We start from the raw sequence: 14,813 nt of genomic DNA, 5'->3' as shown, positions 1-14,813 counted from the left end.
GCTGAAAATAAAAGCTGTGTTGAGGAAATAAGAAGTGGAATACCTAGAGGGAGCGGGGTGGAGAGGGGACAGGGGGAGGAGGGGGGGGGGGGGGAGGGGGTTAGCGGGAAGTTTTGAAAAGATGGAAATGTTTGTTAGCAACAAAAAGAATTTCAAAAAGTCTAAGAAATGGATTCAAAAGTTTTTTTCTGGAGTGTAGAGCTATATGGCAATGAATCATGGACAGTAAAAGAAAAAATGTAAAATACTTGCTTACTTTTGAAGTGTGACAGGCGAGAAAATGCTTAGAGTGGAATGAAGTGATGAAATGAGGAACAATGAAATATTTGAAAAAAAAGTAGGAGAGGTAAGATTAGTGGAAATGATAATACTGAGGAAAACATTTTAGATAGGACACTTATTGTGAAGAAACTGCCTAGTCTGAAGAGTTGTCAAAGGAAAGATTGAACAGCATCCAGTTGATACCTACTGCAATACAGATTTACCAAAGAAGAAACAATGTAATATGCTATGTTATTCATGGCAGTATAGGAGAGGCAATGAAACCTGAGAATTGTTCCCTTGAATGACAGAACTTTACTGATGTCATAAATATACGCTAAACCTGTGCAATAATGTAAAACAGCAAAAGAACCACTTTCAAAGCAATGAGTGGAAATAAAAGCTTATCCTGCACTGTGGGTTACATATCATTATGATACAACACATGGATGGAAAGCTTGAAACAAAATGTAGCAGTTAACAATCTGAAGCAAAATGCTACAAGTACTTTTAAAAATGCCCATTAATACCTGTGAATTGCTTCTGGTTTTTCACTTAAGAATGGTTTTTCAAGTGGAGGCAGACGTGACCCATATGCCTCCCAAGTTCTATGGTTTACCCGAGCTAAGATCTCTTGATCACTTGGTGCATGATGGTCATGAAAATCACACTCAGGAGAGGCATTGGCATGTTCTGCTGCTGGTGTCCCATACCCTTCATCTGGAGTCTAGCATTTAAAAACAAAAACAGAGGAATATATTATAGGAGTCAATTATTAGCAAATTTACACTTTTTATGCCACTGCCAAAAGAAAGCACAAGTCACCAACAGTTAATAAAGACAATGGATTTTTTTAGTTGTAAAAATATGTTGCACCTGCATCTAATAGAGAACCCATAATATATGATATAGTACAGCAGAGACTCATCAAATGAAGAGTAGTCTATGTTGAAACACAAATAATCAATACAGTCAACAAAAATATTTTTTTCCTCATAGACTTCAGTTTGGAAGATACTCCTGCAGGGAAAAATGGTCTGATTGTTAGCATCATCAGTGGGAGATAATTAGCAATATGCTTCATAAGAAAAATTTGTTTTAAGTATGTAATAATGATTTTGCTTGTTCACATTTAACAGTATTTTGCTCATTTCATATCAGTTCACTACCTGAGTTGTTCAAATGCCTCATAAAGATATGACTATAAGCCATTTTATCAATAAACCTTTCTCAACCACAAATCAAAACTGGTAATATGCACTGGTTGTAAACTTCAATTACAGACACATCAGAAGCTTTATTTTCAAAACCCTAATTTACAAGAAGCCCACCAGGTCATTTACACCCTTCTGTTAATTTATTTCACTGTCCATATAGTCACTGTCTTTAACTGACCCAGCAACAAAAAAGTCAACAATTGGATTTATGAGCTTGTACTTACTTTGTACAATTTTATTTTTAATGTGTGGATTATACACTGAAGCGCCAAAGGAACTGGTATAGCCATGCATATTCAGATACAGAGATACGTAAACAGGCAGCATATGGAACTGTGGTCGGCAATGCCTATATAAGACAACAAGCACCTGGCACAGTTGGTGGTCGGCAATGCCTATATAAGACAACAAGCACCTGGCACAGTTGTTAGGTCAGTTACTGCTGCTATGGCAGGTTATCAAGATTTAAGTGAGTCTGAATGTTGTGTTGTAGTTGGCCTATGAGCATCTCTGAGATAGTGATGAAGTGAGGATTTTCCCGTATATCAGGAATCAAGTAAAACATCGAACCTCCAACATTGCTGCAGCCGGAAAAAGATCCTGTAAGATGAATGGGACCAATGACAACTGAAGAGAATCTTTCAATTTGACAGAAGTGCAACCCTTCCACAAATCCCTGCAGATTTCCGTGCTGGGACATCAACAAGTGTCAGCATGCGAACCATTAAACAAAACATCATTGATGTGCGCTTTCAGAGCATGACACAGAGCTTTACACCTTGCCTGGGCCCGTCATCACCAACACTGGATTGTTGATGACTGGAAACATGTTGCTTGGTCGGGCAAGTTTCATTTCAAATTGTATTGAGTGGATGAACGTGTACAAGTATGGAGACAACCTCAAGACTCCATGGACCCTGCATGTCAGCAGAGGACTGTTCAAGCTGGTGAAGGCTCTGTAATGGTGTGGGGCGCGTGCGGTTGGAGTGATATGGAATGCCTCAATACATCTAGATATGACTCTGACAGGTGACACATATGTAAACATCCTGTCTGATCACCTGCATCCATTCATATCCATTGTGCATTCCGACAGACTTGAGCAATTCCAGCAGGACAATACGACACCCCACACATCCAGAATTGCTACAGACTGGCTCCAGGAACACTCTTCTGAGTTTAAACACTTTCACTGGCCACCAAACTCCACAAAATGAACATTATTGAGCATATCTAGGATGCCTTGCAAAGTGCTGCTTAGAAGAGATCTCCATCCCCTCATACTCTTACAGATTTATGGACAGTTCTGCACGATTTGTGGTGTCAGTTCCCTCCAGCACTACTTCAGACAGTAGTTGAGTCTAGGCCACATCGTTTTGCCTCACTTCTGTGTGCTCGCAGGTTCCCTACACGATATTAGGCAGATGTACCAGTTTCTTTGGCTTTTCAGTTTACATTATTTTAGTCTTCTTATAACTGATTTTCTGACCTACATTAAAAGTTGCTCTACGGATTTCTTCTATTTGCTGTTTAAGTTTATCTGCACTAGAAGCAAACAATACAAGGTCATCAATAAATGTAATTAGAGAAAAAACATACAAAACAAAGTGACAAAATAAAAATATCAAAAACAGAGGCACACACCAACAATAACTAGAGAATTCTAATACCGATGGTACATAGAAAAAGTAGCAATACTGGTAATGGAAGAAAAAGGATAAATTTAGGGTGAAGACAGTGTCAATAGGATCACGTGCAGGGCGAGAGCCAAGCACATGCTGGAAGGACAGTTTCCATCTTTAAAAGCATTTTTGTTAGGAAAGAATGTTGCAATGGCCCCAGTGCTGCAACAAGCACCCATGTCTTTGCTGATATGTTGCACACCACACTTAGTAATAAGATATGAGGTGTTGCTTGTGAAGTAATTTTGAGGTTGTTAATCTTGCTGATGATCTGGTGGGTACACTGGCAATATAATGCAAACTTTTACACATGTGGGCAGGCACACTGTAAATATGGAAAGGAAGAAGGAAGATAAAGTTGTTAGAGACACCACAAACTCAGATTATGGAAGGATTGGAAATGAAGTCAGCCACGTCCTTTCCTAAGGAACCATCCTGGACTGCATCTTAGGCAATTTAGGAAAACTACAGAAAATCTAAATCTTGATGGCCAGACAGGATTTTGAACCATCACCCTCTCATAGGCAAGTTCAGTGTTTAGCCATAGGGTCACATCACTCAGTGCTGTAAACATGAAAGAAACTATTGGAAAAAAAAACACTTTTTCTTTTCCAAAAGGGACCATATTTACATTCATTCCTTGTAAAATTTATCGAATGAAGAGACATGATATGGACCTGTGAATTCCTTGCTCAATGGCCAAGTCGGCTACCCAGCTTTCATTGAACATTGAACAGTCACTTGGGGTTTCACTAGCACAATATTTTAACATGTATCAACACTGCTGGTAAATAAACATGTTCCACTTTTGGCTATAACTTTGTTGACAGCTACCACTTCTGCCCAACTACCAGGCATTAAATGCTAATTCACTTTGGACATTTTACAGTCTCAAAGTCCCTGGTATATCCATCAGCAGTATTGGATAACTAAGTGACTCTTTGTCCCTTTAAAACCAGCAAAACATAACTGAAAATTATATTAAGATGTGTACATGTACAATGAAACGTGTGAACAAGTAAAATGCAACAATTCCCAAACGTAGCTGAAAATTACATTAAGATGTATTACATGTAAGATGAAATTTGTGAACAAGCAAAATTCAACTACTTTACATTGTTTAATATACTGAATTTTAATCCAAATTTCGTAAGATAACTGTTTGAAATAATACAGCAAAAACTTACCCTATCTCGTTCTTTACTTGCTTTTGGAATACACAGTTCTTTTGGGCTTTTTACCTCTGGGAAGTCTGGAATATCATATGGTAAAACACCTTCACCTTGTGCAGTTCCACTGAAACACATACAAATTACATTATTCAGCACATAACAGATTTAAATGGGATCCTAACATGAAGGCATAGTCACCAATGGTGCCTATAACCAGGGGCAAGGGGGACCACAGCTCCCTCCCAGCTCGTTGAGAAAGGAAAAAATAGTGTAGCCAGGTGCTTTTCTTTCAAGAAAATGATATGTAGGTTTTTAACAGGGTCAGAACTGGAACTTTTCTAAGGATACTTAGAAGTCGCCTTCCATCCTCAAAAATATTAAAAATACTCTATACCCCAACATCAAGGCGCCCCCCCCCCCCCCCCCCCACGCCCCCCAATAAACTACTGTATGGGTGTCATTGATAGTCACTGTCACTGATGCATAAAATTTGCTGTTCTATAACTAAGAACATTACATGTGCACAGGTATGTCCATTTCTTGTTACTTCTTTTGGGTGACCGAGCGAGGTGGTGCAGTGGTTAGCACACTGGACTTGCATTCAGGAGGATAACAGTTCAAACCCATATCTGGCCATCCAGATTTAGGTTTTCCATGGTTTCCCTAAATTGCTCCAGGCAAACGCCAGAATGGTTCCTTTCAAAGGACATGGATGATTTCCTTCCCCATCCTTGCCACAATCTGAAAACACTTCGATGTCGACAGGACATTAAACTCAATCTTCCTTCCTTTCCCTTCTCTTGGGTATTACAAAATATGTTGCTTGTGGGAAAAAAATTATATTTACGAGTAATGACTACTACAACTTAAAGACACATAGTCTCCTAACAAACATAACATCATGTTTTTCATTTGGAGCAAGGAAAAACATTCTGTCTTATAACCGGGACATGCATATCATTTATCATCATTGAGTACAAAAGCCGACCCGAGTGGCTGAGTGGTTCTAGGCGCTACAGTCTGGAAGCGCGCGACTGCTACAGTCGCAGGTTCGAATCCTGCCTCGGGCGTGGATGTGTGTGATGTCGTTAGGTTTAAGTAGTTCTAAGTTCTAGGGGACTGATGACCTCAGGAGTTAAGTGTTCAGAGCCATTTTCAATACATAAGGGTAAATATGACTTAAGATGAAAAGAAAGGGGAAGACATATGAAGCTGAAATGAACAACAGACTTTCATCTTCTTACTTTGAATTATCAGCCACCCATGACCTTACATTATATCCTGTTACAGAATTTCAATCTTTGCTATTATTTGGCTTTAGCCTACTGTTTTCTGTTTTAGACCTGCACTCTATTTATCCTTTCCATCAGAGGAAAAAATTGAGGAATTTAATTTTTCCATCTGATATACAAGCTATATTTATACACTTTTTCATCTTCTAAGGACTTTACACATCTTCAACTTAACCTTACAGTTACCCAACAAAGTAAAAATCTGTACCTTCATCTGAATTGAAGATGTGTAGGATACACTCAGTTTTCTCTGCAGCTCCATCCACAGTTCTTTCAGCTCTGTAATTGTGTGTGGAGTTCATGATTTTAAAACGACAGATAGTCATAGCAAAAGGACAGCCACAGTTTGCTGCTGCGTTGCAACTTTGTTGTTTCTTTAATTCTTTCTAAAAAGAAAATTAAAGTTTGACTATTTTCTTCATTGCACTGTCATGAGTCATGTCAGGTTCCAGAAGTTTCAGATTCTGGTAGCTTTCAATTGAAGCCAAAAGTGCATTTTTACTTCTTTTTTTCCATATAGGTCACGATGGCAACAACCTGAGGTTCAGGTAACTGGCGAGATCACGAATGTGCAAACTGTGTGATTACTGGAGGGCACTGCATATTTTATAGCCATGAAAAACAAGTCTCTTGCACAGGCAAATCGCCTGCTTGAAATGCACAGTAGTAACTGGTATTTGTACAGTTTATCAATCAAACATGATGTCATATGTGATAAAAAGCACAGTTAAACTGTAACTGTGTAGGACCCCTCAAGCTTTCTTCAATTTTCTACTGCCAAATCATCACTCCTAAGAGCTAATAAGGGTTATTAAGATGATAACCACATACAGAATTTCACTGCCAAGTAACTCACAAAAAAATCTTATGAAAGTATTTTATACTATGGTAGTTTTAGCTAACAAGATGGGAAAATAATATCAACACAGGTGATTTACAAACAAAAAATTGTTTCTTTTTTTCTCTTTTTTATTACTGAATGTGTCTCGGTTATGACTTCTAAAAAGTGTATGAGTTACGAGAGATCAGATTGTAGTACAAGCAGACACCAGAATCTGAGAATGCTAATGATGAAATAGAAGTAATAATTGTATTTGCAACACTATAACTGAAACTGAAAGAACAGAAATCAAAATAAAAACTTACAAAAATTTGAATATTCCAAATTCGTTAAGGCTGCTTGCTGATGTATTAGCTACAGGTTTTTGTCTCAGGATCTTTGGCTGATATTTGTTTAATGATTTTAAGAAAAAATCTGCTGCAAATCCTGAGACAAAAATCAAGAAGCAGTATGTCATTTGAATATTTGTCACAGATCTTCAACTCACAGGACTCTTTCAAGCAAATTCAAGATGATATGTTTGTTATGTTGCTTCAGATAACAATGTTTCATCAGACAGCAATAAGAAACAAAATTATGTTAAATGATACCTTTGATAATCAATCTGGAAGAACTTGCTGAGTCCTGTACCTAGTGGCTCAGAAAAAGGGTACCATCCTCCTGGTGGTAAATAAGGACATTCAGTTCCATACACAGTTGAAACAAATTTCTCAACAGGTGGCAGGATAAACAGTTGAGGGCCATACTGTGGATATGCATTTGGATACCGTTTTGAAAATTCAGCATCTAATTGACCTGGTTTGAAACTGACCTATGGAAAAAAAAAAAAAGTAAAAATTTCAGAATCACATGACTTATTAAATTCACCTGCTAGGAGAAACATTGCTGAAAGCTTTGGTTGGCTAATATGTCAATTTAGAATAAAGATAATTACACAAAATACATTTTTAGTTCACTTCATGCAATGGCTATGATATACGTCATCCTGCTTCACATTATGAGCATGCAACAATAAGTCAGAAGAAAACTGACACTTAAAACCATATAAAAAACAACAAAGTGTTACTTCTTTACATATCAGACAAGAAAATACAAGCTGACAGTAATGGGAAAATTATTATTTGTCTGGCATCAGTGGCATCTGGGCTGTTGCGGAACAAGCAGTTTGTACTGAAGAGGATCCACAGCCAGTGAAGAAGGCTGTCAAGACCATCGTGACCGGTTGTGCTTGGAAATCATATAATAGTTTTTCTTTTGGGCCATTCTGAGATTGCAAACTGTAAGGCCCAAGGGATGATAAATAAGAGCACATGTATCGAGATACTCAAAACTTCTCAAAGTATTTCTCATATAGTATGCTCCACAAGATTCTCGGGTATATAAGCACATTTCTGACATCAAAATCCTTAGAAATTTGAGTGTCTGATAACAACTGGCTCAAATTCTTGTAGAATGGATCAGTAGGCTGAGTCATAAAAGGGGGCATGGGTTTTTGTACAGCAAATAGCATATTTGCAATATGGTAAGCCTGCAATGTCAAACAACACACGGAAAATTCATTCATTTCATCTGAGCTTTATCATTTGTTTGGAATCAGTTGGAGAGAGCTGTACTAATTTTAGTGTGTGTGGTGCATACTGATGGGAAGAAAGGGGAAATCATAGACCTGAGAATATTCCACAGGTGTCCCAGATATTAAAGTGCAATTTGGTATTTGTTATCAGTATAATAGTTTTGAAATGCAAAATACAACATTTGTAGTACTATGAAATATTTCAAGGCAGTGAGGCATCAACAAGTAACTCTTTATTTTGTCAGCTACTAGTGCAGATATGATTAATAATGACAACACATATTTCACCTTCTGGGAGTGAGAGTTTTCTTTTATGTACATTAGGCTGCAACATTTTGATTATGTCGCCATAAGTATGGCATGAATTAGACTTATTTTATTTGTTATAATCTTATATATTACTCGCCTACTTGCCTGCTTCTGCTCTGAAAATAATATGTATTTGGACAGACAGATATTTCAGCTTTGGAACTTGTTTAGGACACAAATTGTGGTGTGAACAAAGACATGCACCACAGACTGTAGAGTTGTAGTATTTGTTTTACATTTGAAAATGGAATATTGTGTTGAGTAAAATAAAACTTTAAGCATTAAACTTAAAAAGAAGAAGAAGAAGAAAAAGTGTTGTGGCACTAAGGCAAATTGACATTGATGGTTATCTGGGGATGAATTATTGTGACAGTAACAACAGAGAGAGAATGCTGAATTCCAAAATTGTGACTTGTTTATAAAAAAGGCACAAAAAGAAGATAAAAAGAACAACTTAGGGTATAATGTTTCATACTAAGTGTCGTCATAAACATGTGCCTTGTCTCTTCTGTGCAAGTTCTCTTTTGAGAACATTTATTAATTGATTCTATCAGTTTCAGCTTCTACACTGCTGACATTCTTCCCCAGACTTCTGGAAGTATCATCATCATACTCATTTTCATTTGCAATATGATTGCTTTTTGTGCATCATTCTAAGATGGTCCCCAAATTTTCTACATGTGTAAATCAAAAGACAGGAGTGCCTTCAGCTGTTTTGGAGTGTTTGTACAAGAACAACAATAAAGAATTCGTAGCTGACTGCTTACTTGCACAAATCCAACTCACATGACAAATATCAAGATAACTGAAGAATTGAAACATGTCATGGACAACAACAAGCCCACAATATTGACATTAATAGACCTCATCAGAAGTTTGCCTCCATAGCTGAGTGGTCAGTGTGCACAGCTGCCATGCAGAGGACCCAGAATAGATTCTCGATACTGCCAAGGATTTTTCTCGGTGAGAGGACTGGAAAAGAGTGCTCTCAGCCTCATGCTGCCAATTGAGGAGCTACTTGACCAAGCACTAGCAGGCCGATGATTTGATCTGGGTGAATGACAGTTTGTATTCAGTGGTCAGATGGATGCAAAACACAAGACTTAAAATTAAAAGCAAAGGAGTGCCAAATAATTTCAGTATCCCTTCACAAATTAATTAGTTCTGAATTTAGCAAACAACTACCTCCTATGTTGCTCAATGGTATCCAGATACCATAACAGAAAACAGTGAAGAAGTTTGGATAACTCTGAATGAGCTGCCCAACTGGGTAGAAAATACCATCACCACATTCAGAAAGATTTCTGCTCACCTCTACCCCCTCCAAAAGATACAGAACATATTTCGAAATGGGGTGGGACATAAACTTGTGAAAACTCTACACAGCTAGTACTAACTATGAATGTTTGTGTATACTACATTTGCAACATGCATATATTTGACCATATTAGTGCTTAATAAGCACAGTTAGTATGGTTGGAGTATGGTTGGGACAGATAAGTTATTTGACTACCATAAGTCACATCTACACCATCAACTACTAAGTGTGTACGCACCCCAGTAGCTCATATCAGAGATTAAGTATCTATCATTTCATCAGTATTGTAACACATGGTTTCATTCATCTACTGTCTGCCTCTGGAACAAGCTACCGTGCACTCGGTGCACAATTCATTGCTCTGTCACACTTAAGAAAAAGCTAAAGTATTTCCTCCTGTCAATCTCATTACTCTTACCCAAAAATTAACTTATGTGGCCAGTTTCCAACTATCAACTAGTAAATTAAATGCCCCCATGTTCTCCTTGTCATACTTCTTTCTCTTTCATTTCTCAGTCAGGTATGCCCCTTTCTTTTCCCCTCTCTTCATTACTAGTGAGATGTGTCCCCGATTCCTGTCCAACTTCTTATGTACCTGCAATGATACACTAACGTATTTTTGTGCTATATGGTTGAAGTTAGTGTATTGTTTTGTCTGGAGCTCCTGCTGTGCTAAGTGTAACTTAAAAAGAAATAGATTTACTGCTTTCATTAAGAGTTAACTATATGATCTAATGTTATTTCTTACCGACTACATGATATATGAGCAACTGCAGCGAGTGGACTGTTCATTCTGTTTGCGTAACTACTATGTTTTGAACAGGGAAAGCTACAGTCAGTCAATAACAAATTATCCGAAGCTTTAGACTTAATCCAATATCTGTACTTCTAGGGTATAGTTCTTACATTAACAATAATTTGTTTGCAGACATAGTTGAGAGAGAGCAGCACAGTCCATCATTTCTTGAGATGCGTTATAAGATTCTCATTAATTTGCTTATTTTTCTCAAGAAACTTGAGTGAGACAAATTTCCATTCTCACAGTGCATCTTTACAAGGTCTATTTTTCATTTCTATCTACAGATCAGCTAGAAATGATTCTCTCACTCGTTATTGCATGATGACTGATGCTCTGATGTCCAGATTTCTACTCACTTTACAGAGGCGGATTTGGGGTTAAACCTGCCAGATCATTTCCTACAATTTCACAACACAATAGTACCAATTGGAGGTCGATACTCTTGAATAGTAACAATATCATAAGAAGGAAAGTTGCTATTCACCATATAGTGGAGATGCTAAGTCGCAGGTAGGCAACACACACACACACACACACACACACACACACACACACACACACACATATGACTGCAGTCTCAGGCAATTGAAACCACACATCTCTGCTATATGGTGAGCAGCAACTTTCCTTCTCATAATGTTATTCATCTAACTCCGACACATTTCCTGTCCTGAAGCATGTCATCATTGCCTGGAGTCACTATATAGTTTGAGATTGATAATATGGCTATCTATGAGTAACTTAAAATTAATGCCTTGGTAAATGACAATAATCTGCAGGTAAGTTGAGTGAGAACAGTTGCTATGGCACTTATGTTTCCATCAAGAGATGTTTGTCCGTTCCTAGTCTGAAATATCCTGTGAATAGTTGTCAGTATGTTCTAGCCCCAGTGATTAGATTCTTATCTGAGACTTCTAGGTTGGATTTTCACCAGACATGTAAAAGACTGGACTAATCCCAGAAGGGATAGAGCTCTGTGGATTAGGCTGCAAGTATTCATCCACATGTCATCAGTGAAAAATGTCACATGATCTCACCAATCCATGATGTGATACTAGAAACTGTGGCAGCTAGGAATTTTGACTTGACATGTTAAAATTACTCAATCCATCAACAGAACAAATTTCAGACAGACCTTATACATTTTTGGTACAGCTCACAATAAATCAGCATCCAACATCCTTTTGAGCCAACACTGATGCTGCAGTTACTGTGATTAACATGCAGCAGTATTGATTCTCCATTATCATCACATATGAACTATCATTTAATGCCCTACAGCAAGCAAAGTATTTCGATGAAGCAGCTGATTAAAGTAGAAGCAAAATATGAGCAAGTAGTTAGTGAAATCTCTGTTTTAGTGGTGGCACAAATTGAAGTGGTAAATATACTTTTACAGTGTTTAGTATTCACTATACAAGACAGTAAATCTGATTAAACAAATTATTCTTTTAATAGACTCTTGAGAATTGTGCAAAAAGTTTGAATCATTGTTTACATGCATTATAATGGGTGCTAAGAATTGCAATGTCCTTATCACCATGAAGCCTACACCAGCAACCAAGTTCTATAAGTTATGTTAACGTTTATTGCAGTTAATCTATGAAAAAAGGGCTAGAACATAGTGAGAGTTCGGTCCATAATAGATTCATGAAGACTATAAGAATTCAAAATTAGCAACAGCAACAATTTTGAAAGACAAATTTGGCTGATGCTTATTTATGGCTACCACTAGCCAGAGAGTAATTAAACACAATGGTTGTCAACACAGCTTATGGCTTGTACAAGTATCTATGCCTTGTAAGTAGTGTCGCAAGCTCATCAGAAATCTTTCAAAGGTACTTGTAGCAATTCACAGTAGCCATTTTAGTGTCATGGTAACTACTTTGACAACATTACTGTAACAGGCCAGGGTGTACAACATTAGAAAACATTACCTAGTCACCTGCAAGAAGGCTTAAACTGTAAACTTTACAAATTTAAATGTACTGAAAGAGAAATACATTTTCTAAGCACTCTACTTGGTGCTACATGCACAAGACACACAGAAAAGCATATAGCCATTGTCTCGTCCAAAGAATCTCCCACACTTTCAAACATTCCTAGGGAAATTAAACTATTACGCAAAATTCATTCTTGATACAGCAGACATTTCAATAAGTCATGCCACTAGGGTTTCCCTCTCATGGCCTGGCATATTTGAGCATGTACTCTATACGCTGAAGCACAAGTAACACTCAGCACCTTTGCCTGGCAACATACACTCCTGTGAAAATGATGGTAGCACTGCTTATTTATCTCAGTATAAGTTAGGCGCTGTGCTAGTCCACTGAACAATCCATGTCTTTTGGTTCAGAAACATGAACAGCAGTTCAAAAGAATCATTCTTAGAATGAAAAAGATGTGTTAGGCATGGTATATGCCATAAAAAGTTTTCATATTTACCTATACCTCACAAAGTTTCAATTCATTGCAGACCACAAGCTACTTCAACACTATTTGGTCAAAGACACAACATTTCTGAAAAGCATCTCAAAGGCTGCAGGAGTGGGCATTTTTTGCAAGTTCCTAGCACTAAAAGCCACAAATGACAACACACCATCCGACTTACATATGAGGCTGGACCCAACCTATCATAAACATGAGGATTATGTTTTTAATTCCATACAGAGCCGTAGGAAACAGTGGAAGACTTTCCAGTGACATCAAAGAATGTTGCCCAATCCACTCACAATGGCAGAGTTTTGGCCTCATAATGTTTACTGGCCAAGTGTTGCCAGGTACATTGAAAAGCTAGTAAAACATTGCACTGAATGTAATGAACAGAACAGGTCTCTTAGGCAACTTATTTTTCATAATCAACACCCAACAGCATGTGCAGATGGGCACGCGCACACACACACACACACACACACACACACACACACACACACACACAGAGAGAGAGAGATATATACAGAAGTGTGACTGCATACAAATCAACTTTGCTGAATCATTCTTTCCATGTGGTTAGTGTAGTGGTGGCAGTGGTGGTGGTGGTGGTGGTGGTGGTGGTGGTGGGGGCGGCGGCGATGGTAGTGGTAAGAGTCAGGACAATAACCAAAATTCTGTCAATTTAGAGTCTCACTCAAACAATAAGTTTGGCCAGTAACTGCAAGTCACATCAAAACGTTTACAGCATTTCTACAAGTGGAACAATGTACAGCACATAAAACCAGTGCCATTATATCCTCAAAGAAATGTAGAAATGGAGAGGATAGTCTGAACTTTCAAACAGCACTTGCTAAACAATCACAGTCAATGGAGAGAGCCCAGTCATGATGCTATACTGCGTTCATCATAAGAATAAACCTGATGACACATTATACCATATATTCTTCTGTGTTTGCTTGAATATCATTAGATTTTGTTTCATGTGGAGTGGAAACCAATCTGTATCCAGTACAGTCAAGTACAATCATAAGGTTACGTTTTATGCTGTACACATGTACGGAGACTGAGCAATAATGTGGGACAACAGCTTTACCGGAGCATTTAACATGGACAGCCCTGGCCAGCCAGCTGGTCCAACTAGCCTGCAATGACGTAAGCAGTTGTAGTTCAGATGTAAAAAAGGACGAGCAGAAAAACAATATAGCTTTGAATGTCATTTAATTTTTAAAGAGAATGAAATAACATTTGGCAAAACTTCAGAAATACTGCCCGTTTCTTAGGTGACCAGACGGAAAGCATAAAATGCTCTTGTTCTCACCTACTGCAGTATTCTAATTACAAATAAGAGTTATAAAAATTCCTACCTTAAAGAGAGGGTAATTTTTCTGAATGAGCTTTGTATGATTCACAAGCATACTGCAGGGATTTCACCATATTGCTGAATACTGAAGCCACTGAAGGTATTAATTTCAGCCAGTCATCCCATAATCTCTTACCGCCTTCCTTATCTGAATTCGAGAAATACATTTCAGTTCTGGAACTGTCATCTGCTACATTGATAACGAGTTGATCAACAACAGAATCCATGAACCCCTCAGGCGCAACATGTTGTCCTCTTCTTTTATGATGTGCCATTCTCCATCCCACCAGCATTCTGCAGTGACATGTGAAAAAGCTGCTTGCGTTAGTTCCAGTATGTCTGACAGCTTAACAGTCTTGTTATTTCTTGTGACAAATACCTTAAATTGGCTTCAGATTATTTCTGTTGGGTTCATATGGTAATGGTACAGTGGAAAATGTAAAAATGCAGCATTTGTACAGTGTGCTCGATGTTGTGAAAATGAGTGTTTTTCACGTTTCTACGAAACTCATCACTCTGGTTCGTGTGAGACTACATCTGTGGTATAAACCAATGG

At 37.9% G+C, this 14,813-nt stretch overlaps 1 protein-coding gene across 2 annotated transcripts in view; it reads right to left on the bottom strand.

The window, feature by feature from the left end:
• Positions 1-14,813, bottom strand: part of LOC126190679 (gamma-tubulin complex component 6) — a 253,518-nt gene that overhangs the window by 175,837 nt on the left and 62,868 nt on the right. For both annotated transcript variants that reach the window (XM_049931130.1, XM_049931129.1), the window contains exons 4-6: positions 7,056-7,276; positions 4,348-4,456; positions 792-988 (exon numbers count right to left, since the gene is read on the bottom strand). In XM_049931130.1, the coding sequence (XP_049787087.1) occupies positions 792-988; positions 4,348-4,456; positions 7,056-7,276 (527 nt within the window). The remainder of the gene's footprint in view (positions 1-791; positions 989-4,347; positions 4,457-7,055; positions 7,277-14,813) is intronic.

The sequence above is a fragment of the Schistocerca cancellata genome, chromosome 6 (genome assembly GCF_023864275.1).
Source record: "Schistocerca cancellata isolate TAMUIC-IGC-003103 chromosome 6, iqSchCanc2.1, whole genome shotgun sequence".
Lineage (NCBI taxonomy): Eukaryota > Metazoa > Arthropoda > Insecta > Orthoptera > Acrididae > Schistocerca > Schistocerca cancellata.
This window is presented reverse-complemented; position numbering and strand designations above follow the sequence as displayed.